At 34.9% G+C, this 25,155-nt stretch overlaps 1 protein-coding gene across 9 annotated transcripts in view; it reads right to left on the bottom strand.

The window, feature by feature from the left end:
• NBEAL1 (neurobeachin like 1) overlaps nt 1-25,155 on the bottom strand; it is a 178,045-nt gene that overhangs the window by 71,723 nt on the left and 81,167 nt on the right. For all 9 annotated transcript variants that reach the window (XR_005385234.1, XM_038585400.1, XM_038585404.1 and 6 more), the window contains 14 exons: nt 24,880-25,048; nt 24,297-24,430; nt 23,682-23,841; nt 23,473-23,575; nt 22,781-22,937; nt 21,113-21,271; nt 18,484-18,643; nt 14,658-14,746; nt 11,968-12,543; nt 11,443-11,618; nt 10,579-10,732; nt 10,160-10,288; nt 4,511-4,816; nt 4,265-4,414 (listed from right to left, as the gene is read on the bottom strand). Coding sequence is in view for 8 of the 9 variants with exons in the window: in XM_038585400.1 (XP_038441328.1) it covers nt 4,265-4,414; nt 4,511-4,816; nt 10,160-10,288; nt 10,579-10,732; nt 11,443-11,618; nt 11,968-12,543; nt 14,658-14,746; nt 18,484-18,643; nt 21,113-21,271; nt 22,781-22,937; nt 23,473-23,575; nt 23,682-23,841; nt 24,297-24,430; nt 24,880-25,048 (2,622 nt within the window). In the remaining variant the exon portion in view is untranslated. The remainder of the gene's footprint in view (nt 1-4,264; nt 4,415-4,510; nt 4,817-10,159; nt 10,289-10,578; nt 10,733-11,442; nt 11,619-11,967; nt 12,544-14,657; nt 14,747-18,483; nt 18,644-21,112; nt 21,272-22,780; nt 22,938-23,472; nt 23,576-23,681; nt 23,842-24,296; nt 24,431-24,879; nt 25,049-25,155) is intronic.

The raw sequence follows: 25,155 nt of genomic DNA, 5'->3' as shown, positions 1-25,155 counted from the left end.
CTGTAGGGAGCCTGATTCAGGACTCAATCCCAGGATCCTGAGATCATGACCTGAGCCAAAGGCACTCAACCACTGAGCCACCCAGGTGCCCCTAGATATGGATTCAAAAGACATCTTTCAGAGAAGCAGTACAGCAGACTGTGGTTCATAATATAGTATAACTCTGGGGGTGCCTGAGTGGTTCAGTTGGGTAAGCACCTGCCTTCAGCTCTGGTCATGATCTTAGGATCCTTCGATCGCCCTGCATTGGACTCAGCGGGGAGTCTGTGTCTCCCTTTCCCTCTGTTCCTCCCCACAGCTTGCAGGCACATCTCTCTCTCTCTCTCTCATATAAATAAATGAAAGTCTTAAAACAACAACAGCAACAACAAAACAACTCTGGAGTTAGGCCTGGGTACAAATCTTAACTACTTAATTCTGTGAAGCTTAGTATCCTCATCTCTAAGATGAGGTTGACAATAATTGTCATCGAAAAAGATTAAGACTTAAAGTGCTTAATACAGTGCCAGAAAAGTAGTAAGCTCTTAGTAAAACGGAGCAGTTGTTACTATAATTGTTATTATAATTATTACTAGACCTTTGGGAAATCAATGATTTGGAATTAACAAATATTTAACACAAATCATTGCTAAGAAAACTGAAGAAGTCATGACAGTTCCATAATAATAAAACATCAATTTTAGAGTTGATGAGTTCAAGCAATAAGAATATTTTAAGGTTAGGTTTCCCTAGAAAAGCTAAGGGTGAAATTACAGAGAAAGTGTTGATTGGAACAGAAACAGAACTTCTATGAGGGCAATATAACAGTATTTATCATAAGTGTTGCATCCAGTAATTCCACTTATTCTAGGAAAGCCATCCGGGATAAGCATAAAAATATGACCATAAAGATGATCAATACTACATATAATAAAGAAAACAAAGCTAAATTAGATCTAAAACTTGGACATAAATTTAAATATGTCCTAATGCATAATATAATGGACTACTTAATGCAGTCATATAATGGCATGAAAAGATGTTCACAATACTTTTTAAGAAAAAGTATAGCAAACAAAAACTGTGCCATTTTGGTTTAACCAAATATATACATAAAAGCCAGGAAAGATATATACCAAAATGTTAATAGTAGTGGATTACTTTTTATACTATTTTATGTAATAAATATATTTTTATTTGGTCATCCTTGTTTCAACATGTTTATTTTTAGATCCTGTATGTATTTTGTTAGATTGATATCTAAGTATTTTATTCTTTTTTGAGTTATTATAAATAGTTCTTTTTCAAAATTTCACATTCCAACTGTTCACTGTTAGTATATAGAAATATGATTAAATTTTGTGTACTGATCTTGTGTCCTGCAGTATTGCTAAGCTCATTAATCACAGGAGATTTTTGGTAGATTCATTAGGATTATTTACATAATCATTATTATCTGCAAATACTTTTATTACTTCTTTCCCAAGGTAAATGACTTTTATTTCTTTTTCTATCCTTTTTTTTTTTTTTTTTTTTTTAAGATTTATTTGAGAGAAAGCAGGGGGAGAGGAAGGGCCAGAAGGAGAGGGAGAGAGAAAATCTCAAGCAGTCTCTGTGCTGAGCCCAAAGTGTGGCTCAATCCCATGACCCTGAGATCATGCCCTGAGCAGAAACCAAGAGTTGGATGGTCAACCCACTGAGCAACCCAGCTCCCCCTCTTTCTACTCTTAATGCATTTGCTAGGACTTACAGAGCAACAGTGACTAGAAGGGTGTTGAGAGTGGACATTCTCACCTAGTTCTCCTCTACTAAGAAAAAGTGCTCAGTTTTCTATCTTTTTTCCTCTAAAGATTATTTATTTATTTATTTATTTATTTATTTATTTATTTATTTATTTATTTGAGAGACAGGGAGAGAGAGAGAGAGAGAGAGCACATGCATCCACTGAAGCGAGAGGCAGGAGGAACAGAGAGAGAGAATCTCAAGCTGACTCCATGCTGAGCCTGATGTGAGGCTTGATCTCACAACCCTGAAATCACAATCTGAGTGGAAAGAAGGGTCAGATGCTTAACCGACTATGCCACCCAGGCATCCTCAGTTTTCCATCTTTAAATATAAAACTGGTTGTAGGATTTTTGTAGAGATTCTATTTCTATTTCTAGTGTGTTGAGATCTTTGATCATAAGATAGATGTTGAATTTTGTCAAATGCTTTCTCAACATCTACAGATGTGATTATATAGCTTCTTTTTAATGAATATGAATTTGGTCCATTATCATTATACTAATTATCAAATGTTGAAGCAGTCTTGCATCCCCAGTATAAACTACTGGTATAATGTATTATTTTTTTATTTATTGCTAGATCTGGTTTGTATCTATGTTCCTATGAGATATTGGTTTGTTTTCTTAGACCATTTTTGTGACTTTTAACCAGTTTAACTAATATACAGTATTATAGGAGTTTCAGGTATATTCTTGTACTATTTTTGTATGGTTTCAAAGAGGATAACATTGCCTTCATATAGTAAGTTGGGAAGTGATTCTACTTTTCTGTTTTCTGAAGAGACTGTGAGGAATTGGGTGCTATTTCTTCATTGTATGTTCACCAGAACTTACTACTGAAACCACCTGGGCCTGAAGTTTTCCCTTTTGGAAGATATTTACTTATTTGTTTTAAAGATTTTATTTATTTACTTGAGAGAGAGAGAGAGAGCATAACAGGAGCAGAGGGAGAGGAAGAAACAGGTTCCCTGCTGAGCAGGGAGCCCAACTTGGGGACTGGACCCCAGGGCCCTGAGATCATGATCTGAGCCGAAGGCAGATGCTTAACTGACTGAGTGAGTTCTGGGGACTGAGGTGCCCCAGAAGTTTGTTTTTTTCTTTTTTTTTTTTTTTTTTAAGATTTTATCCATTTATTCATGAAAGACAGAGAGAGAAAAAGAGAGAGAGACAGAGACAGAGAGAGAGAGGCAGAGACACAGGCAGAGAGAGAAGCAGGCTCCATGCAGGGAGCCCAACGCGGTACTCGACCCCAGGTCTCCAGGATCAAGCCCTGGGCTAAAGTCGGTGCTAAACCGCTGAGCCACCTGGGCTGCCCCTCAGAAGGTTTTTAAACTATAAGTTCAATTTCTTTAATAGGTAAGGCTATCTAGGCTACCAATTTATTATTGAATTTGTTTTGGAAATTTATATTTGTCAGGAAATTGATCCATTAAGTTATCTTATTTATGTGCATAGATTGGTTTGTGGCAGTCTCTTATTATCATGTTGATGTCTGTGGAGTCACTGGGGATATCTCCTGTCATTCCTGGTAATAAAATTTTTCACTTTCTTTTTTTGCTTTTTCAATCTGGCTACAAGTTTATCAATTTTATTGACATTTTCAAAAGTATTTATTTATTTTAGTATTAATTTTAGAAAGAGAGCATGAGAGTGAGTGGGGGGAAAGGGGAGATTGAGAGGGAGGGTCTCAAGTAGACTCCACACCGAGCATGGAACCTAATGCAGGGCTCAACTTTACAAACCTGAGAGCACAATCTGACCTGAAACCAAGTGTCAGATGCTAAACCAAGTGCACCACCCAGGCACCTCAATTATATTGACATTTTAAAGAACTAGATTTTAGTTTTATTAATTTTCTCTATTGTTTTTCCTGCTTCCAATTTCATTGATTTCTGATCTTATTTTTATTAGTTTCTTATTTAGAAACCCGTTTAGATTAATTTTCTTTCTCTAAGGCAGAAATTTAAATTATTAATTTTAAGTCTTTCTTCTTTTCTAAAGCAAGTATTTAGTACTATATTCTCTAAGTGGGGCGCCTAGGTGGCTCAGTCAGTTAAGCGCCTCCTTTCTGCTCAGGTCATGATTCCGGAGTCCTGGGATTGAACCCTGCCTGGTCGGGCTTCCTGCTCAACGGGAAGCCTACCTCTCCCTCTCCTGCTCTCCCTGTGTGTGGTCCCTCTCTCTCTCTCTGTCAAATAAGTAGATAAAATCAATCAATCAATCAATGTTCATTCTCTAAGCACTGATATATATCCAGCCTCCTTAGAGATATGTACTATCAGTTTAACAGACTTTTTACACACCCACTATACACAGAACATTTTGACACTGACTTTTAAACTGTTACTGATCAGTCTTTTTCTTTTAATTCTGAAATAGTTTTTAAACATAGGAAATACCATTTGTTTTCAAAGTTCAGACTTGTTATTACTCTCACTTGAATATTAAATGCTTGAAATCAACATAAAAAACTGATAATAAAAACAATGTGTATTTTTTACCTGAAACTTAAGCTTGCTTTCTCCTCCTTCCCGGTCTCGTTTATGCATATTCACCATTAAGGCTTCATAACAATTCTTCCAATAAAGTGCCATGCTCTCATGATTATTATAAAATGTATGGGTTTCATACTGCTTCATGTAAGGCACAATCTTGTAAAAATATATATATATATACAGAAAATTTTAAACACACTTTTATAAAAATGACAACTTTGAAAATTTTCACTCAAAATAGACAAAACTTACATATTTTTCGATGTAAACTTGCCATTCATTTGAACTGCAATATTCTTGAAAATCTTCAAAAAATGAAGAACTACCATTGGTAAAAGGTAAAGAAGGCAGGTGCAAGTTCATGAAGAGAAGCTCATAAATTTTGGAAACCAGGGTACGGACCAGGGGAATCAGAAATGAGTAGATTTCAGTCTGTTCCTTGATTGACTGACTTAGAACATGTTCCAGCTTCCCTAAAATGTAACATGCTTCATTCTGATTTTCAATCACTTTGGTCTGAAGAAGGGTGTTTAGTTTAGCTGATGCCATTGCACAAACCTGAGGAAAACAGTATAGGTGAGAAAAAAACAGAATAAAGCAGACAGCAAAAGTTGTTTGGCTCTTCTGAAGTCTTTTTTTTTTCTAATCAATTATAAAAGCAGAATACATAGAAAAGGTGTGGTGGATAATCACCCCACCATCCGGGACACCTGGGTGGCTCCGCGGTTGAGCATGTGTCTTTCCTCAGGGTGTGATACTGGAGTCCCGGGATTGAGTCCCACATTCGGCTTCCTACATGGAGCCTGCTTCTCCCTTTGCCTGTGTCTCTCCCTCTCTCTCTCGGTCTCTCCTGAATAAATGAAATCTTAAAAAAAAGAAATCACCTCAACATCCATTCCACTCCTCCTTATAGTCTGCAAGGATAGGGGAATTATTCCATCTCTAGTTCCAAAAATAGGTCCTAAAAGATATAAGCCCAACAGAATACCCAACCACTTTGCACAGTGAGTGGTTCAGGTAACTAATCTTTCAGTAAACTTACGTCACTGCTTTCATCACAGGGATTCATTTGGGGATGGGTTTTACTAGTCAAGTTCAGAACTTTTACTAGTAACTGTCAAGAACTCTGAAGATTCTCAGATTTTGCCTTGCCTCCAGCTAACAAGTTAGCCTGCCACTTTTTTCATAGATGCTGGTGGAAGACATGAAACTCCTGGCTCAAAGACAAAGATCTATAGCAGTCACAACAGCCAGAATATCAGTCTTTGCCCTGGTTCCCTGAACTGCAAGATGAACAGGTAAGAGATGAACAGGGTAGATGATGCTTGCACATGCAGTGGCTGCAGTATAGGGGAGGAACCCTAAGTATAAGGAACCCCTATCTTCTATATCAGGCAGTAAACTGAATTTTGCCTTGGAGGGAGACACTATTATACTGGATAGTAAACAAACCTGCCTTTTGCTCTGGAGGGAGACATAATCTCTGTCTTCCAAAGTTGTTCACTATGCCTGCATCCTCAAATTGTAGTTCAAAACAAAGACATTTAGTGTCTCCACTTATAAAATATGCAGAAACACATGAGATCCATGAAGAACTGTCTACCAACAGTGACAGTAGGAAGAAGTACTCTTTTTCCTTTTTTTTTTTTTAATTTTTATTTTTTTATTTATTTATGATAGTCACGGGGGGTGGGGGGAGGCAGAGACATAGGCAGAGGGAGAAGCAGGCTCCATGCACCGGGAGCCCGATGTAGGATTCGATCCCAGGTCTTCAGGATCGCGCCCTGGCCAAAGGCAGGCGCCAAACTGCTGCGCCACCCAGGGATCCCTCCTTCTTTTTTTTAAAGATTGTATTTATTTGAGAGAGAAAATATGAGTCTTATTACCTTCAAAATGACGAAAAATGAGAGAAAAGAGTAAAGTATCAGAACCTGACATCATTTCAAAATTGTATTTGTGTCAAACACTGATCTGAGCTGTATGCACAGATCTTTGCAGACCAAGGCAATAAAAAACCTTAGGCAGTCTTTATACACAAGCCCTAAAAGAGACAAACAGCACTGTTTCTCCAGTGGCTCAAGACTTTAACTGGCTCAAGACTTTAACTTTTCTACTTTTAACTGAAGTGTCTACTGGTGAAATTTTTCTAATCTCCTCAGACTTTCCCCAATCCTCCATGTTAGCATCTGAATCTGACTAAAGCAGCTTACTTCTAATAGAGACCAACAAAGATAAGAAAAAAGGCCACTGGGATGCCTGGGTGGCTCCATGGTTGGGCGTCTGCCTTTGGCTCAAGGCTTGATCTTGGGATCTAGGATTGAGTCCCACATCAGGCTCCCTGCAGGGAGCCTGCTTCTCCCTCTGCCTATGTCTCTGCCTTTCTCTCTCTGTGTCTCTTATGAATAAATAAATAAAATCTTTAAAAAAAAGAAAAAAGGCCATAAAAAACTCACCATCTAGGAAATACCAATGCTAATAATTCTAGGCTTTTTACCTATGTGTTTTTTTAAAATACCATTTAACATAAAAAGTTGCATATCTAGTGCTTTGTTTTTAACTTAATATCATGGTATTAAGTAAACTATAAACTTCTATATTTATTTAAAAGTATAAAGATACTTTTAAATGAATATAATATATTTGACCACTGTCTTAATTTTGCATACACACACACACACACCATAAAGACATATAGGATTCCCCTACCCTCATAAAGAATACTGCATTAGGGTCACCTGAAAAATACAAAAATTACCAATGCCCTAGTTCCTCCATTCTGATGTAATTACTAAGGGTGATGTCCCACAAAGGTATTTCTAAAAAGCTCCTCCAGGTGATTTCATGTTCTCATTGCTCGCTGAGATAAAACAACTAGGGGAGGAGGAAACCAGACAAAATGAAGACCATCTGCTCCATCTACATAAATCAACAACCACCTAGTCCTGCCTTTGAGATAAGCTAGGAAATATTGACATTTATGTTACATCTAATACTTATATACTAGCAATTAACTAATAAGTATGAGCCAAACAAAACAAATTTGTAACCCGATTGCAAAAAAGCTCTATTAATAACCTGTATAGGGAAAGAAGCTCCTTTCCTGGCCTTTAACATGCACAACCTCAGAGAAATATGTTTTTATTCTTCAGAGAATAAAATTAAACTAGCAAGTAAAAAATGTTTTAGATTACTAACTACTGGTAAACAAGGTATCTATAGTTTCTGTACTCAAATTTTTTTTAAGATTTATTTATTTATTCATGATAGACACACAGAGAGAGAGAGGCAGAGACACAGGAGGATGGAGAAACAGGCTCCATGCCAGGAGCCCGAGGCGGGGCTCGATCCTGGGACTCCAGGATCGTGCCCCGGGCCAAGGGCAGGCGCTAAACCACTGAGCCACCCAGGGATATCCTGTACTCTATTTTTTGCCTTCAGTTTTTTAAAAAAATTTAAATTCAATTTAATTAACATATATTGGATTAGTTTCAGAGGTAGAATTTAGTGATTCTTCAGATCACATAACACTCAGTGCTCATTACGTCACGTGTCCATCACCCACTTATCCCATCCCCCCACCAACCTCCCGTCAGCAACCTTCAGTTTTTTCCCTATAGTGAAGTCTTTTATGGTTTGCCTCCCTGATTTCCTCTTATTTTTCCTTCCCTTCCCCTATGTTCATCTGTTTTGTTTCACTCACGAACAATGAAAGAGTTTCATTCACAATGAAAGTAGAGTGTGATCATTCCACGTATGAGTGAAATCATATGGAATTTGTCTTTCTCTGACTGACTTATTCCTCTTAGCAGAATACCCCCTAGTTCCATCTACCTTGCTGCAAATGGCAAAACTTCATTCTTTTTGATGGCTGAGTAATATCCCATTGTGTGTGTGTATATATATATATCACATCTTCTTTATCCATTTGTCAATGGACATCTGGACTCTTTCTATATTTTGACTACTGTCAGACACTGCTGCTATAAACACTGGAGTGCACCTGCCCCTTTGAACCTCTATTTAACAAGGATTTTTAGAGCCCTACTATGGGATAGGTATTGTATATTAAATGGTGAACAAACATATTTTATTTGTAAAAAGTGAAGGTGGCTAGAAGTAGGAAAAAAAAAGAGTCCTCATATTTAAAATAACTAACTGGCATGCTGGGTGCAACTGCTTTAATTGCCATTAGGCTAATATTAATGAAAAAACCCCAAAAGCTATCCTCATTTTATTTTTAGGTAGAGAAAAAAAAGAGTACTATCATGAACATCTATATATACAAAGGCTGTTTGGTATTTTGTATTATTACCTGACGCTATAGTTTTAGAGCAGAATTACTAGATAAAGAGTGTGATCATTTTTTTAAGTACCTAATTCATATATTTTCAAATTGTATTTGAATGGCTGCATATTCAAGCTTCCACCATCCATATATCAGAAAGCCCATCTCCTTATTTAGTTTTTCTGCATTTTCCATGTTTCTACAATGAACATGTTATTTTTATGATTAAAAAAGGTATTTTCTAAAAGGTAGTAAGTAATATGTAGAAATGAGTTTAATATAATTTTAAGAGAAAGGAAAATAAAATTATCAAAATATGTGATCATTTCAATCATCTGAAAAAAACATCTCGTTATGTTTTTGTGTATTTTCCATAATGAGCATATGTTACTTTTACAATTAGAAAAAAAAAATCTACTGAAAAGTAAGGCCTTTTAAAAATATGGCAACCTAATGGAATTTAACCTGTCCATGTTTTCATCAACATTACAGTAAGTTTATACATATTGGAAACCATCCCCACCTCCAGCTTCTTTCCCCAAGTACTTAAAATTCCAGTATGAAAAGAAAATAAAAAAGGCCAGGTAAACAGCAAGGGATACATGTCATGATTAATCCAACCAAGGTTCTCCAATGTAAACAGGGAGATGATGGACTAAAATTTATGTGGAACTTTTCCAATCTTTAAAATTTTTAATTAAAAACAGAAATAATATTCCTTGGTCCATATGTTATTTATCTGTTTTTGAAAACCTAACACAATGCTCATACTAGGTATTCAGTGTTTGATGGATTAAAAAATATGGTATATAATGTAAAACTGGATTAGTAAAAAGACTTTGAAAGAAAAAAAAATAATTTTCCTAAAAATATAAGCCTTAAACTACACACGTATAATAACATGTATAAATAGTCTAGGCAGGTTTTTACCTCCTAGCTACATTAAATATACATAATATGAGTAACAACTCCTTGTGTAAGCTATGTATAAATCTTTTTTTTTTTTTAAGATTTTGTTTATTTATTAATGACAGACACACAAAGAAAAAGAAAGGCAGAGACACAGGCAGAGGAAGAAGCAGGCTCCATGCAGGGAGCGCAATGCAGAACTCGATCCCAGTACCCCAGAATCACACCCTGACCCGAAGGCAGATGCTCAACCGTGGAGCCACCCAGGCACCCTATGTATAAATCCTTTTATTTTTTTTAAAGATTTATTTATTTATTTATTCATGATAGACACAGAGAGAGAGAGAGGCAGAGACACAGGAGGAGGGAGAAGCAGGCTCCAGGCTGGGAGCCCAACGCAGGACTCAATCCCGGGACTCCAGGGATCGCGCCCTGGGGCCAAAGGCAGGAACTAAACCGCTGAGCTAGGGATCCCCTGTATAAATCCTTTAAAGGAAAACTTAAAATTATACTGTGCCATATACACCAGGAAGAAACAACCAACGAGCTGCCTCTGAAGCCTCTTTCTGATTAACAAAACTGAAACTACAGTGAAATCAGATATTTTTAAACTAATAAAAAAATTATGTACTATCATTTTGTTAGTACACGAATAATTCCTATGCCTCATGCAAAGTATAGAAGATAATGCAAAAGAATTGACAAACCTGCACATTACCCCTGCCAATGAAACCTAGAAGCAACTGGATTTGAATTTGAGGAAGTTCTCTCCATATTGTACTTTCAGAACAGCAAACTGACAGACCATCAAAGAGCAGCATCAGATCCTCTAAAAGCTATCACAAGGGAAAAATTGAGAAATAAAAACATTCCATTTTAATACCTACTGGTGAGTTTTCCCCAACAGTAATACATACCATATATATTTCAAAATTAGTTCAATTGGTAAAAAGCTAAAAGAATTATCCTAGTAATAGCTAATGAAATCTGTTAATGATTTATCACATCTTATCCATGTTTGTTGTATCTGATTAAATAGTAATGCTCTAAAAAGAGGGGGCACAAAATTTTGTTGAATAAAGTCCTTGACAACCAGAAAAATAATATCAAAGAATTATTACTGTACCTTCTCAGTCCACATGTTTGAATTAACAAGCCCCTCTGACTGCAGAAAGTCCTGTATGATCACAATGAGTCGTAAGGCATTATCAGCAGTTACTGGATTAGTTTTGGATTCTCTGTTTTCTGTGATTGCCCATTCTAACATTTTCTGTAGCAAACTAAATGCAAAACAAATTCCTTTTAAAATCATTTTAAGTTTAGCAAAATAGTAAAACATGAAAAAAAAACCCTAGTTATTCATTAATATGCCTGTAATCTGCAAAGATACACACTTACTGGCAGGGATCAGAGGACATTTAATAACAATGAAGCACCTTTTAACATCTGAAGTATATATCTTTAATAAATGTAATACAAAAGGAAAGTAAAAATTATGTTTTATTTAACTATAAAAAAGCTGTTAAAATAATTCAAATTTCATTCTCTATGAGATACTTAAAAGTTTCTTTAAAGCTGGAAATTGAGGTAAGAAAAAAAGGCCTTATTATGTCTTTTAGAAGGTCTAGCCCTGCAGAGAACTCTAAATGTTTTAGTGAAGCAATTTTTATGAAAATACACTTGCTTCCCTCACATAGAAACTAATTTGGACAAGACTGTAGAACATGATGCCTAACTTATTACAAAACTAATTTAAACAACAAGGAATATAAAATCACTAAAATCCAAACTAAAAATTTAAATCTCCTCCTACTTTTGGATTTCTCTTTAGATTTCACTAAAATGGCAACAGAGGAAAAAAGGGGGCTGAGCACAAAGTTTCTCCTTTTCCCTCACTACACCTACTAAATCATGAATAAATGTTCAATAAATAACACTTTAGACTCCTTTACTTCAAAAGGAAAGGGTAAATCACCAACAGAATGCTTACATTAATTTTATTTCATCTGATGGTCTAAGTAGTTCACTGGATATTCCTGGTTTAGTTAGTGCTGAAAACACTTGTCCCCGTTCAATCCAAGTATCATCATCAGACTTTTCTAGTCCCTTACACATTACATAGTTCAAAATATTTGTCAGTAATTGAAGAAGCTCCTCCTCACATCTCTATAAAAAAGATAAACTAATATTAAATCATTGAAAGGAGATGGTGTTAAAAGCACATAAAAAGAACCATCACATATACTGACTATAATCACTTAACACATTTTTAAAGTGTCTTGATGAACCAGGAACTTTGCTAAGTAGGCCCTAGAGATATGAAGATGAGTAAGACACTGGCTTTGTTCTCAAGACACAATTTAATGATTCTAGGCTTCCAAAATCTTAGATCATAAGACTTATAACATGAATATAATACGAAATTTTTAACAATTACACATTTCTAAGGATTACAAGTGTAAAACAGACATGCGAAGAAAAAAAAAACAGCATTTGGATAAATAAGTAATTTTACCTCTTGGCTTTCAAGTAAAGAGAAGTCATCACCGAACCCTGTATCACTTATGATGCTGCTCTCTTTGTCAGACTGCACAGAAAATGACTTAGTAGATTCTATTGGGGATGGCGTGCTAGGCAGGCTGTCTGGCATGTGACTTCCATTGTCACTCAGTTCACATGAATCTATTCCACTGAGATCTAAACTCAAATGTGAAAGGTTATTATTCCAGAATTCTTCTTGATTCTCTGATTTGAAAGATAATTCTCCCACAGAACTATCTTCTTGAAATAATGGTGTGTTTGAGTCTAGAGAGTGTCTATCCTCTAAACTCCATTGATCTGAAGGCACATTAGCTGAGGCAAAAGAGTTGATTTTTTCTTCATCAGTCTTTTCATCAAAGTTCCTCCTGGTATCTTCAGCTGATATATTTTTATCATTGTCTTTCATTGAAACAGCCCTACTGTGCTTATGAAGAGTATTCCCATTTTCAAAATTCATTTTTAAAAAAAGTTTAACTAAAGTGTCTTGCCAACCCACTTGTTGGGATATTTGATGTGCTGCATCTGGTTGGGACTGCAAAATCTGTAAAATCTACAAAGAGATTAAGAATACAAAATTCGTCAAAATATGCAGTACTTCACATCAAAAACAGTTTCTTTTCAGTTATTTTAATGGCAGTGTAATTTAATGAGAAACTGTGGGAAGATATACTTTCAAAATATCATGTTCTTAACTGGATTACAAACTATCTGGAGGGTATACATTGTGTTTTTAAGTAATCTGCATATTACTCATTTTACAGAGTACTTAAATATTTGCTGAAAGAAAAAAAGGAAAAAAATGATCTTCTACATATCAACAACACTCATGTTATTAATTTAATCTGGTCAAAGAGAATGAAGATATATATATATAAAATGTAATATAGTTACCTCCTCTCAACTAAATACTTTCCATGAGCCTACTACATTTGTTTAGCAAATACTGAATATATACTATGTACCAGGTCTCATTCTGGCCCTAGGGTTAAAGGAGTAAATAAGACACACAAACACTTTAATAGACTCTAGATATCCCAAGAATGTTTCCCCATCTTATTTTCTTTTCCAGGGAAAGTTAATGGTTGCTTGTGCAAAAACATTTTTTCCCCATTAACTATATATTGTACAAACACTAATTCCAATAAGATGGATACTGCTATTTAGCTGGAAAAAGAAACTGAAATTAAAGAACAGACACTGACATGTCAGTGTATATGATCTCTACTACCCAACTGATTCCAATTTTTGGATTAAAACAAGTTCTGCAATGAGTTGCAATAAGTCACAATGACACGAAGTTCCTTTCCTTATTAATGCTATTGGTAAGCTACTATTATGCTACTGAAGCAGAATATCAATTTTTTCTAAGCAAAAAAATTCTGATTTCATGATTTTAAAATTTCTATAAAATAAGACTTATTTTATGTCTACTTTATAAACATATAATGGATAAAACTAGGCTGCACTGAAAGCTCTTTTCAAATGGAAAGGATCAATCCATATGACTAGCTTCAAGGACAATACAGCAAAATCCATCAAAATGTGAAATATGAATACACTCTGACACAGCAATTCCATTTCATGGACTATAACCTACAGATGAATTACCAAAAAAAGGGAAAAATATATGTAAAAAGGTGTTCTTAGCAGAAGTTTAACATAGAAAAACAGGAAACAACCTAAATGTCCATGAATAGGGAACCAGGTAACACTTTATACAACAGCCACAGAATAAAAACTATACACAGCTGCTAAAGAGAAAGATATATATCCAGACTTACTAATGGCATAATTAGGGAGTAAAATTAAAAAGAAAACCAAGGAAGCAAATTAAACAGTAGGTCAGTGATTGCTAGTAGAGGAGAGGGTTATAATCAGGAAGAAGCTCACAGGATAACTATTTCTTGACTTAGTTAAAGGGATGTACTGGGGGTGCCTGGGTGACTCAGTTAAGCAACTGCTTTTGGCTCAGGTTATGATCCTGGGGTCCTGGGATTAAAACCTACATAAGGCTCCCTGCAAAGGTGGGGAATCTGTTTCCCCTCTCTCTTTGTGATCTCTCTCACTTTCACTCTCTCAAATTTATTTTTTAAAAAGATTTTATTTATTCATTCATGAGAGAGACAGAGAAAAAGGCAGAGACATAGGCAGAGGCAGAAGCAGGCTCCCTATGGGGAGCCTGATGTGGGACTCAATCCCAGGACTCTGGGATCACGACCTGAGCCGAAGGCAGACATTCAACCACTGAGCCACCCAGGCATCCCTCAAATAAGTAAATTTTTAAAAAATCTTAAAGGGATGCAATGAAGGCAAGTCACTGTTGCTCTTCCACAAAGATCCAATGATTCAGAAATTCTACAATAATGGTATATGAATCAGAAATGGTCACAATTGTTGACACCTTATTCTTCTAATAAATTTTTTACTGTGGAAAGGGCCCATTTCCAGGAGACCATGCAAAGCTAAGAACACATTTTTATGCTGATTTTGTGACTACATGAAGTTAATTCACCCCCAAAAAGGAAAGGACTTATTTATAAAATCATGTCATTTATAAAATAACAGAAATTAAAACTTATATCTGGTGTAAAATACTCAATATAAAAGTTATTCACAGTATTAACAATACTCTTATTTTTAGGTATATCTTAAAAGTTTACTAACCTTTTTGCAGACAACCACCCTGACATTTATATGTGTTCTATGAGATATATATACCACAGACAACAGATCTTTGAAATTAATAGCAGGATCTATGGTGGGGAAAAACAAAAAGTTAAAATAAAATTCCAGAGATAACCAAAGAAAGAACTGTGATAGATAATAATTGTTTCATTTTTATTTTTCTTGCTGTCAACAAGATATCCTTTATTTTTTTTCTAGCTTTGTTGAGATATAATTGCCATAAAACAGTGTATAAATTTAAGCCATACAACAGGAGGATATGACATATGTATATACTGAAAATACCCAATAAGGTTAGTTAACATCCATCACCTCAAATAGTTACCATTTTCCATTAAAGTGAAAACTTTTAAGATCTGCTCTTTTAGTAACTTTCAAGTATATAACATTGTTAATTATAGTCACCATGTTGCACATTAGATCCCCAGAATTTATTCATCTTATAACTGGAAGCTTGTACCATTTGACCACCTTCACTCATTTGCCCCACCCCCAGCCCCAGCAACTTCCAATCTACTCTCTGTCTCTAGAAGTTCAGTTTTTTGAATTTCATGCAGGAGTGAGACCATACGGTATGTGTTCTTCTCTGACTTATTTCACTTAGCATAATAATGCCCTGCTGTTGTTCTATTACAAATGGCTAGATATTATATATATATACACATATATTATTATATATATGTACACATATAAAGTTATACACACACACATCTGTTTTTAATTCTTGGAGGAACCTCCACAGTAGCTGCACTAATTTGCATTCCCAGCAACACTGCACAAGGGTTTCCCTTTCTCTGTATCTTTAGCAGCACTTGTTATCCTTTGTCTTTTTGATAACAGCCATCTCAACAGATGTGACGTGCTATCTCCTTCTAGTTTTTATTTACATTTCCCTTATACTTAGAGATGTAGAGTACCTTGTCATATACCTACAGGCTATTTGTATGTCTTTGCAAAAATGTCTATTCATGTTCTTTGCCTTTTTTTTTTTTTCTTAATTCTAGTTAGTTGACATACAGTTCAATACTGGTTTCAGGAGTAGAGTTCAGTGGTTCATCATCTACATGTAATACCCAGGGCTCATCATCACAAGTGCCCTCCTTAATACCCATCACCCATCTATCTATCTTACCCCTCCCCCCCATCCACTTCCCTCCATCAACCCTCAGTTTGTTCTCTATAGCCAAGAGTCTCTCAGGATTTCTTTCCCTCCCTTGCCTCTTCTTTCCCCCTCCCAAATGTTCATCTGATCTGTTTCTTAAATTCCACATGAGTGAAATCATATGGTATTTATCTTTTTGACTTGTTTTGCTTAGCATAATATACTCTAGCTCCAACCATGTCACTGCAAATAGCAAAATTTCTTTTTCGATGGTTGAATAGTATTTTTGATGGCTGAATATACATACACACACACACACACACACACACAAACACACACACAAACACACACCACGTCTTCTTTATCCATTCATCAGTCCATAGGCATTTGGGCTCTTTCCGTAGTATCTATTGTTGATAATGGTGCTATAAACACTGGGGTACGTGTACTCTTCTAAATGTGTATTTCTGTATTCCTTGGGGAAATACCTAGTAGCACAATTGTTAGATCATATGGTAGTTCTATTTTTAGCTTTTTGAGGGACTGCCATAATGTTCTCCAAAGTGACTACATGAGTTTGCATTCCTACCAACAGTGGAAGAGGGTTCCCATTTCTTAGCATCCTAGCCAACACCTGTTGTTTCCTGTGATGTTAATTTTAGTTATTCTGACTGGTGTGAGATGGTATCTCATCACGGTTTTGATTTGTATTTCCCTGATTATTAGTAACGTTGAGCACCTATTCATGTGTCTGCTAGCCATCTGGATGTCTTCTTCAGAAAAATGTCTATTCGTGTCTTCTGCCCATTTCTTAACTGGATTATTTGTTTTTTGGATGTTGAGTTTAATAAGTTCTTTACAGATTTTGGATACTAACTCTTTATTAGATATGTCATTTACAAATATTTTTCTTGAGTTACTTTCTCCCACCTGTAGACTGCCTTTTCTTTCCGTTGATGGGTTTCCTCACTGTGCAGAAGCCTTTTAGTTTGATACAGTCCCACCTGTTTGTTTTTGCTTTTGTTGCTTGTGCTTTTGGTGTCATTGCCAAGACAAATGTCAAGGACTTTTCCTTATATTTTCTTCTAGGAGTTACATGATTCAGGGCTTACACTGAAATCTTTAACCCATTTTAAGTAAATTTTTGTAAATGGTATAAGATAGGGCTTCATTTTTATTCTTTTGCATATAAATACCCAGTTTTCCGCGGCCCCGGTGGCGCAGCGGTTTAGCGCCGCCTGCAGCCCAGGGCGTGATCCTGGGGACCCTGGATCGAGTCCCACATCGGGCTCTCTGTATGGTGCCTGCTTCTCCCTCTGCCTGTGTCTCTGCTCTCTCTCTCTCTCTCTGTCTCTATGAATAAATAAATAAAATCTTTTTAAAAATATAAATAAATAAATAAATACCCAGTTTTCCCAATACCACTCATTGAATAGACTATTTTTCTCCCACTGAGTATTCTTGGATCCCTTGGCAAGTATCAGTTAACCAAATATACCTGGTTTTATTTCTGGGTTTTCAATTCTATTCCACTGGTCTATGCGTGTTTTTATGCTAGTACCATACTGTTTTGATTCTATAACTTTGTAGTATAATTTGAAATCAAGACCTATGATGCTTTCAGCTATTTTCTTCTTTTTCAAGTTCTTTCTCAAAGAATAAACTGTGGGTAATAGTTATACTGAAATGACTATCTCATTTAAAATAAAGACTATTAGAGGCATCTGAGTGGCTTAGTGCCTTTGGCTCAGGTCCTGATCCTGGGATCGAGTGCCACTCAGGCTCCTTGCAAAGCTCCTTCTGTCTCTCATGAATAAATAAATAATTTTTTTTAAAAAAGGTAAAATAAAGACTGTAGAGGGGTGCCTGGCTGGCTCAGCTGGTTAACCAGCCAACTCTTGATTTTAGCTCAGGTCATTATCTTGGAATCCTGGGATCAAGCCCTATGTTGGGCTCCATGCTCAGCAGGGAGTCTGCTTGAGGATTATCTCTCTCCCTTTCCTCTTGCCCCTCCCCTCTCCTCAACTCATGCTCTGTAAAATAAAGAAATCTTTAACAAATAAGAATTACAGATATGTCTAAATTTTACAAAGAAAATGAATTTAGAATATTTGACATTCTAAGTCATAAATAACAGTTTTTTTTCTGATTGTCATACTGTTTCTTACATTATTCTTTTTTATGTACATGCCTTTTATCTTGTGTGCTTATCAATAAGATAAACCATTCAAGACAAAGAAACCTATACCTTTTGAACCCCTAGCATCTGACATAAACACTACAGTTTGTAGTACATACTAAAAAAATTTTTAAAAATGAGAAACAAAAGGATATCTGAAAGAATACTAAAATTAAGGATTTAAGCTCCCTAAACAAAAAGACAGAATGTTTTGTATGTATTTTCACTAGCATCCTTTTCTTATTATAGAGGATTCAATTATTTACTAATCAATCAATAAACAATTACTGAAGGCCTAGCAAGTAAGGCACTATGTATGCCTGGGAGAGAAAAAAACAAAAAGGTAAATAAAAAATAGTACCCAAGAAAAGCCCTGCTGAATCAAATAATAGGTCATTAAAAAGTAACCTGAGGAAGGAAGGAAAAAAAACACTTTAGGAAAAAAATTGAGAACCATCAAATAGAATTATGCTACTACGAAGAACATTTCTTAATTATATCAATATTATTAGCCTTAGTCATACCTGTATTTATAATTTGATTGGTGAGGCTTTTAATGAGAGAGGTATTAACAGATGCTTCATTAAGAAGAAGTCCCAATCCTGAATAGCCAACTTCTCGGAGCCGAATACGTTGTTTACTTCGTTCATAAACATTTGTGCATTTCAACATTTGTTCCATAACCTGGTCACAACAGTAATATATTCTTCTCAATACAGAGAACTGAGAACAGTCTGTCACTTAAGTTAATACTGAATATAATATTACCATACTAGCATTATTTTGGAGCATCATTTTATTGCTTAAGTACAACAATTCCAGAAGTAACAGGGAGGAATACTTCATAACATACTCTCATTAAAAAAATGGATTTAAGAAACTGAACTAAAATAAAATTAAAATTTGCATTTAAATAATATATTTAGGGATCCCTGGGTGGCTCAGCGGTTTAGTGCATACCTTCGGCCCAGGTCATGATCCTAGAGTCCCAGGATAGAGTCCTACATCAGGCTCCCTGTGTGGAGCCTGCTTCTCCCTCTGCCTGTGTGTGTCTGTCTCTCTCTCTCATGAATAAATAAATAAAATCTTTAAATATATATATATATTTAAAACTGTTGTTTACATATATTTCTTGGCAGATCAAAGAATTTAAAATTTCCTTTTTAATGGCTAAGGCTTAGATAAAAACAAACCTTAACAGCCTTCATGAAAAACAAAAGTATATTATTTTAAAAGAGAAAAAAGATACTTCTAGATCAATTTAGTAATTTCTGTAATATTTATGTAAGTTATCAAAATAATTTTTTAAGAACAAGGAAACATTTTGTGAAGCAACACATCTATATGTTCAAATGGGAGAACGAGTTAGTAATCCCATGCTTTTTTGAAGTGTGATCAGTGTTTTAAAAGTGACATATGAAACTCTACAGAAAGGATAATTTTGGCAGAATAATAACATGAACAATCCATATAAGGCCATTTCTGGAGAAATAACATTTAATCTCTGTAAAGGAGTGATTGTTTGGGCAGATACTTTAAATTTATTTATTTTTTTTAATTTTTATTTTATTTATTTATGATAGTCACAGAGAGAGAGAGAGGCAGAGACACAGGCAGAGGGAGAAGCAGGCTCCAAGCACAGGGAGCCCGATGTGGGATTCGATCCTGGGTCTCCAGGATCACGCCCTGGGCCAAAGGCAGGCGCCAAACCGCTGCGCCACCCAGGGATCCCCAGGGCAGATACTTTAAAGAGCAGCCAAGGGGGCCCCATAAGTGATACTCATGAGAGACTTTGCCAGATTATTTTTATTGCACCTTTGTTTTCCAAAGTCTAGGGATTCCAAGCAAAGACAATCCAAACTTGACCCCATAAATAGACTTGTATTATAAAATGTAACACTAATGATATAAGAAGAAACAAATGTCATAGGCAATCAGGCTGAACGAACAGAATAAATTACAAGAAGTAAAAATATGACTCACTCCTCTTTTTTAAAAAAAAAAAAAACAAAAAACAAAAAAAGTGAGGTAGGTGGCTTCACCAAAAGCTCCAAGTGACTGCTTTGGATAGGTTAACAAAATATATTCAATATCCTTTGACAAGTTACTAACCTCTCTGACTTCAGTTTCTTTACCTGAAAAATGGGAATAACAATGTACACTTCATCAAGTTTTTGCAAGGACTAAGTTAGCTAACATCTGAAGAATGTTCACTGGCTGATGAATAGTGGGTGCCACATGAGGTTAGTTGTTATTAGTAACTGCTAAAATGTCTGACCTGAAACAAAGACCCATGGTAAGTCAGAAGAGAGATGAGACAAGGAGTGAAATGGAGTGGGAGGTACAGGCTTCCAGTTATGAAATGAGTAAGTCACAGGAATAAAAGGTAGAACGTAGGAAATATAGTCAATGGTATTGTAATAACAAGTGACAGATGGTAGCTACACTTGTGAGGAGCATAGCATAATGCATAAACTTTTAGAAACATTATGTTATACACTTGAAACTATTGTAACATGGTGTATCAATTATACTTTAAAGAAACTGTTAAAAGGCAAAAAAGGGAGAGGTTTTATTGAGGATGATACAACAAAGTGGATTTTCCACTGAAATAACTGATCAGATTACAATATAATTAGTTTTTAAAAATTCAAGACATGAAAAATATATATCAAAACAAACTGAAGAATTGATTAATTAGTTGTTTTTTTTTAAGATTATATCTATTTATTCATAGAGACAGAGAGAGAGAGAGAGAGAGAGGCAGAGACACAGGCAGAGGGAGAAGCAGGCTCCATGCAGGGAGCCTGACGTGGGACTCGATCCAGCATCTCCAGGATCAGGCCCTGGGCTGCAGGCGGCGCTAAACTGCTGAGCCACTGGGGCTGCCCCTAATTAGTTTATTTTTAATGCAGGTTCCACATCTTAGCATAGAGCTCAACGCTGGGCTTGAATTCACAACCCTGAGATTGAGACCTGAGCCAAGATCAAGAGTCAGACGCTTAACCCAGAGTCACTCAGGTACCCCTACAACAATTTAAAATTAGATAGATATGAAAAAAAGAATTTACATTTATAAAATAGATATTTATAAGTAAATTCATATACTCACAAATGTCCCCAAATATAAAGATGCTTAAGAAATGTGTGTACCTTAAAAACAATTTCTCTTAGTCTGTCAGAGTACTTCTGATTTAAGAGCAAGGCATAAAGTATGTCAGCATTTCCTGGTTCAAACAGCAGTAAGAAAAGCTGACCTCTAGTTGGGCTGGTACGTAGGAGACTGAAGAGCATATCCAAAATTCCGAAGAGCTTTTAAAATTAAGCAACACAAAACAACCACATTCATATATGGAAGTAAAAATAAAATCTGAGTGACAGTTATTTAAACTAAGTTCTATATACCCTAATGTTTTAGCTTAACTGAATGTCTGATGTCTTATGAAATAGCCTGATTTTAACCTCCATTATGTTTTTGGCTTATTTCCTTTTGTACATCCTCTCAATGTGCATGTTCACATGCTGAGCCTTATTATGCCTCAGCTACATAAAAAGCTATGTCTTTAAAAAAAAAAAAAAAAAAGCTATGTCTTCCATAAAAAAGCCTTTCCTGGTCTCAACATGTAATACTCTCCTTTGAAAACCTCATAGGACTTTGTATTACTCTTCTAGTTACTATCATATTCTTTTATTGTTTGTTTCATAATTATTTATAAACTTCTCTTATTCACCCTTCCCTCTATTAGGCTAAAAGAATGCTAACTTACTCATTTTAATATACCCATAATATTTAATATTACTCTGTGTGTATAATGAGCTTTCAATAAATACCTCTTTGACTGAATTGACCAAGAAAATATTGGCAATTAATCACAGTGGGTGACAATACAGCTATCATGAAATAAGATGGCTACTGACTAAATAAAAAGAAGCTTCTGGAGTCTAACCTTATGGGGAAATAGCCTAATTTAACTCATCTATATAATATCAATTATGAAGTCATGTAATATCTGCTTACACAATGAATACTTCATCATAGAACACAAAATATTTGAGTCAACATAAATTAAGGCTACTAAGGTTTGGTGTTGAGAGTGGTATGCAGAAAGAGCACAGAAATAGCAGTAAATATACCTGAGTTCTATTCCCAGGTTTGTTAGCTGTATGACTTTTTAAGTCATCTAATCTCTCTGAATATGTACTTCCAAATGTGCAAATGGGAAGATTAATTCCTGGTCTGTATATTTTATATCAGTGGTTCTCAAAGTTTACCATGTGTCATAATCACCTGGAAGGCTTAGTTCAGTATGTGTGCATTTCTAAAAAGCTCCCAGGTAAATCTGGTCAGGAAACATACATTGAGAACCACTGTTTTAAAGAGTAGCTCTGAGATACAAATAAGTAAGAATGTAAAAGTATCTGAATATATAAATATATTTATAATTTACTCTTCATACAAAATTTTTATAAACCTATGTTAAAACATGTTAGAAATCTGCCCAGTATGTTGAATGACAGGTAACTATACATCATGTGGCCTATGAAAATAAGATTCAGAACTACCACAACAACTATTTCCAGATATACTACTTTCTAGCTAATTAAAATATTTGATTACATTACCACCTCTTTAATTAAATTTTCAGTTAAGAGATAAAAATTTACTTCTTTAACTGCATAATATAGTTTTTCATATGATAAACATTTTACTTTTAAAATGTTTAATATATATGGAATTTTCAAGGAAGATGATATAGCAATTTATGTGTGAAAAAGAAAAGAAGACTTTTTTTTTAAGAAGACTTTTCTTGGGCATAATACCTGTTCTTCTTCATTGATAGCAGCTATATAACCCATAATACTCTGTATCTCTTCATGAGTTCCACCTTTGCACAGAAAATACTTAATTAGTCCATACAAAGAAGTCCTTATTGTTCGAACGTCATCTAAAGACAGCTCACTATATTTACAATCAGTCCTGAAAGAGAAAGTAAAAGTGCAAGAATTGAAATGTAAAATGTTTACATTTTAGTATTTTACATGAAAGAATTCATAGTTTAAATAAAGATGTTTCCATGTAATTATAAGAATTCATGGTATCTTTGTTTTCTTTTTTAAGGAAAACCTTGAATTTCAATGACAAAGATATAAATAGTTAAACAGCTTATATTTAAGCAACACTAAGTGTCAGATGCAGTTTTAAGTGTTTTGCATATTATTAATGCATTTAGTTTAATTCTCAAAACAACCATAGGATATCACAGGTTTGTATCTCCTGTCACAGACAAGAAAATTTAAGCACAGAAAAGTTAAGTTGCCTTCAGCCAATTAATGAAATACAAGATTCAAATTCAATATATGTGATCCACTGTTCATCATTTTAACCTCCACAATCTCCTGTCTTTCTGAAGTTAAAGGATATTAGAATTACTGGGAAATAAATAATCTAGATATTCCAAGCAAGCAGCAGGCAGAAAACAGTATCACACTGAGAAGGAGCAAGGACATCATACCCATAATAAATCCTAAGTGTATCTAGGAGAAATTGCACACCATACTTCTTTCGGAAAACTCTCCTGCTGTCTTTGATGATGGTGGAAAGATACTGTATATGACCTAAAATACAAAGTTCACTCTTAAATGAATACCTAAAATAAAATCCCACAGGTAGTTACAAATTTCTATAACAAGTATAAAATTCTATCCAACAGAATGCTCTTACCAATTCGAAAGGGAAAATCTCCACGGTTCCAAATACGGAAGTCAAAAAGTAAATACTGATACATTTGCTGCAGAAGCTGCATATTTTTTTCTAATGATACCTGTTCAATTAGTAACTGAATTGCCATCAGTACATTAACATCCATCAAGGCGCTTGGCACCTGAAATTCAAACAGAGTTTCGTAAATTTTAGTTTAAATAACTATCATTAAGCTACATCAAATTTCAAGTGATTAACTCAGAACATCTAAATATGAGAATCTTTGTTACAAAAATAGAAACAATTTAAACTTTAATTTTCCAATGTACATTAGAACATATATTCCTAATGTCATATTCCTAAAAGTCTTAAATTTATCAAATATCCCAAATACCAGTACTAACAAAATCCTATGTATAAAAGATTATACACTATTACCTAAGTGAGTAATTCTTATAAAAAAGTGATTCAGTGTAGGTTTTAAAAATCTGCTTGTCAAACAAAGTTACATCCATGAATATAACTGAAGCCATAATAACGTAATTTAAAAATATTTACTTAGTAAGAAGAAAAACCCTAAAGACAAACTGCTAATTACAATCATTAGCCACACCGACAAATATTAAACTAGCTCACCTTCTGAAGTAAGGCACCAAGAGTGGCAACTCCATGGGAGTGAATGAGATTGTCCTGGTTGATAGGATGTCTTTGAATAAAGTGTTTCACAATCAAGATAAATGTTGCAATTAAATTTCTTTCTAATCTTGACTCTGAGGAATTGTGAACATGTCGTTAATTATAATTATTCTAATCACTCTTCTATCACATTTTCTGCCATAATGCATATTGTAATAAACAAAAGATCTGGGTGAGCAATCTGCTTCCAAAGGTCACTGGGACAATGCAAATATCAGAGAAACCAGCGATTGTGTATCATATACTTACATACACATGCAAATATTTTCTCTACCATAATTTTAGCAATGCTGTCATATTTCTACTAATAGTACGAACTAAGGATAGCAAGAATAAAACCAACTTCTTAATTTTTTTGACTAAAATATTATGAACTTTTGGAATTACATTAGTAAAATTAGGGATGGGCTGCTTCAGCTACAAATTGTTAAGTTTCCTCCTAACAGTGGCAAGACATTTTATCTATGTTTCAATTAATCCCCAAATTTTCGATGACTATTTTGTGTTAATTATATCTTGATACCTGATGCCTTTGTGGAGGTCAATACGACCCAATCTCCTTCTACAGGAGTTACCAATTCAGAAACTGTGCTTTCATTCATTCCTTCAGAAATCTGTCCTTCACCAAAGCGGCTGATTTGTTCCAACAGAGGAAAGAGTACATTTAATCCACCTATGCAGTTTATGATGTCCTGAGAAAGAAAATTACAATTTTTTAATCTTATAAAACAATGGCAATTTTGTCATTTAATATTTATACAGCCTGTGTGAGGTTGCACTTTACTAAACTTTTAGGCAA

Source organism: Canis lupus, chromosome 37 (assembly GCF_011100685.1).
Source record: "Canis lupus familiaris isolate Mischka breed German Shepherd chromosome 37, alternate assembly UU_Cfam_GSD_1.0, whole genome shotgun sequence".
Taxonomy (NCBI): domain Eukaryota; kingdom Metazoa; phylum Chordata; class Mammalia; order Carnivora; family Canidae; genus Canis; species Canis lupus.
The sequence above is the reverse complement of the archived record's forward strand: the minus strand, read 5'-3'. Positions and strand labels throughout refer to the sequence as shown.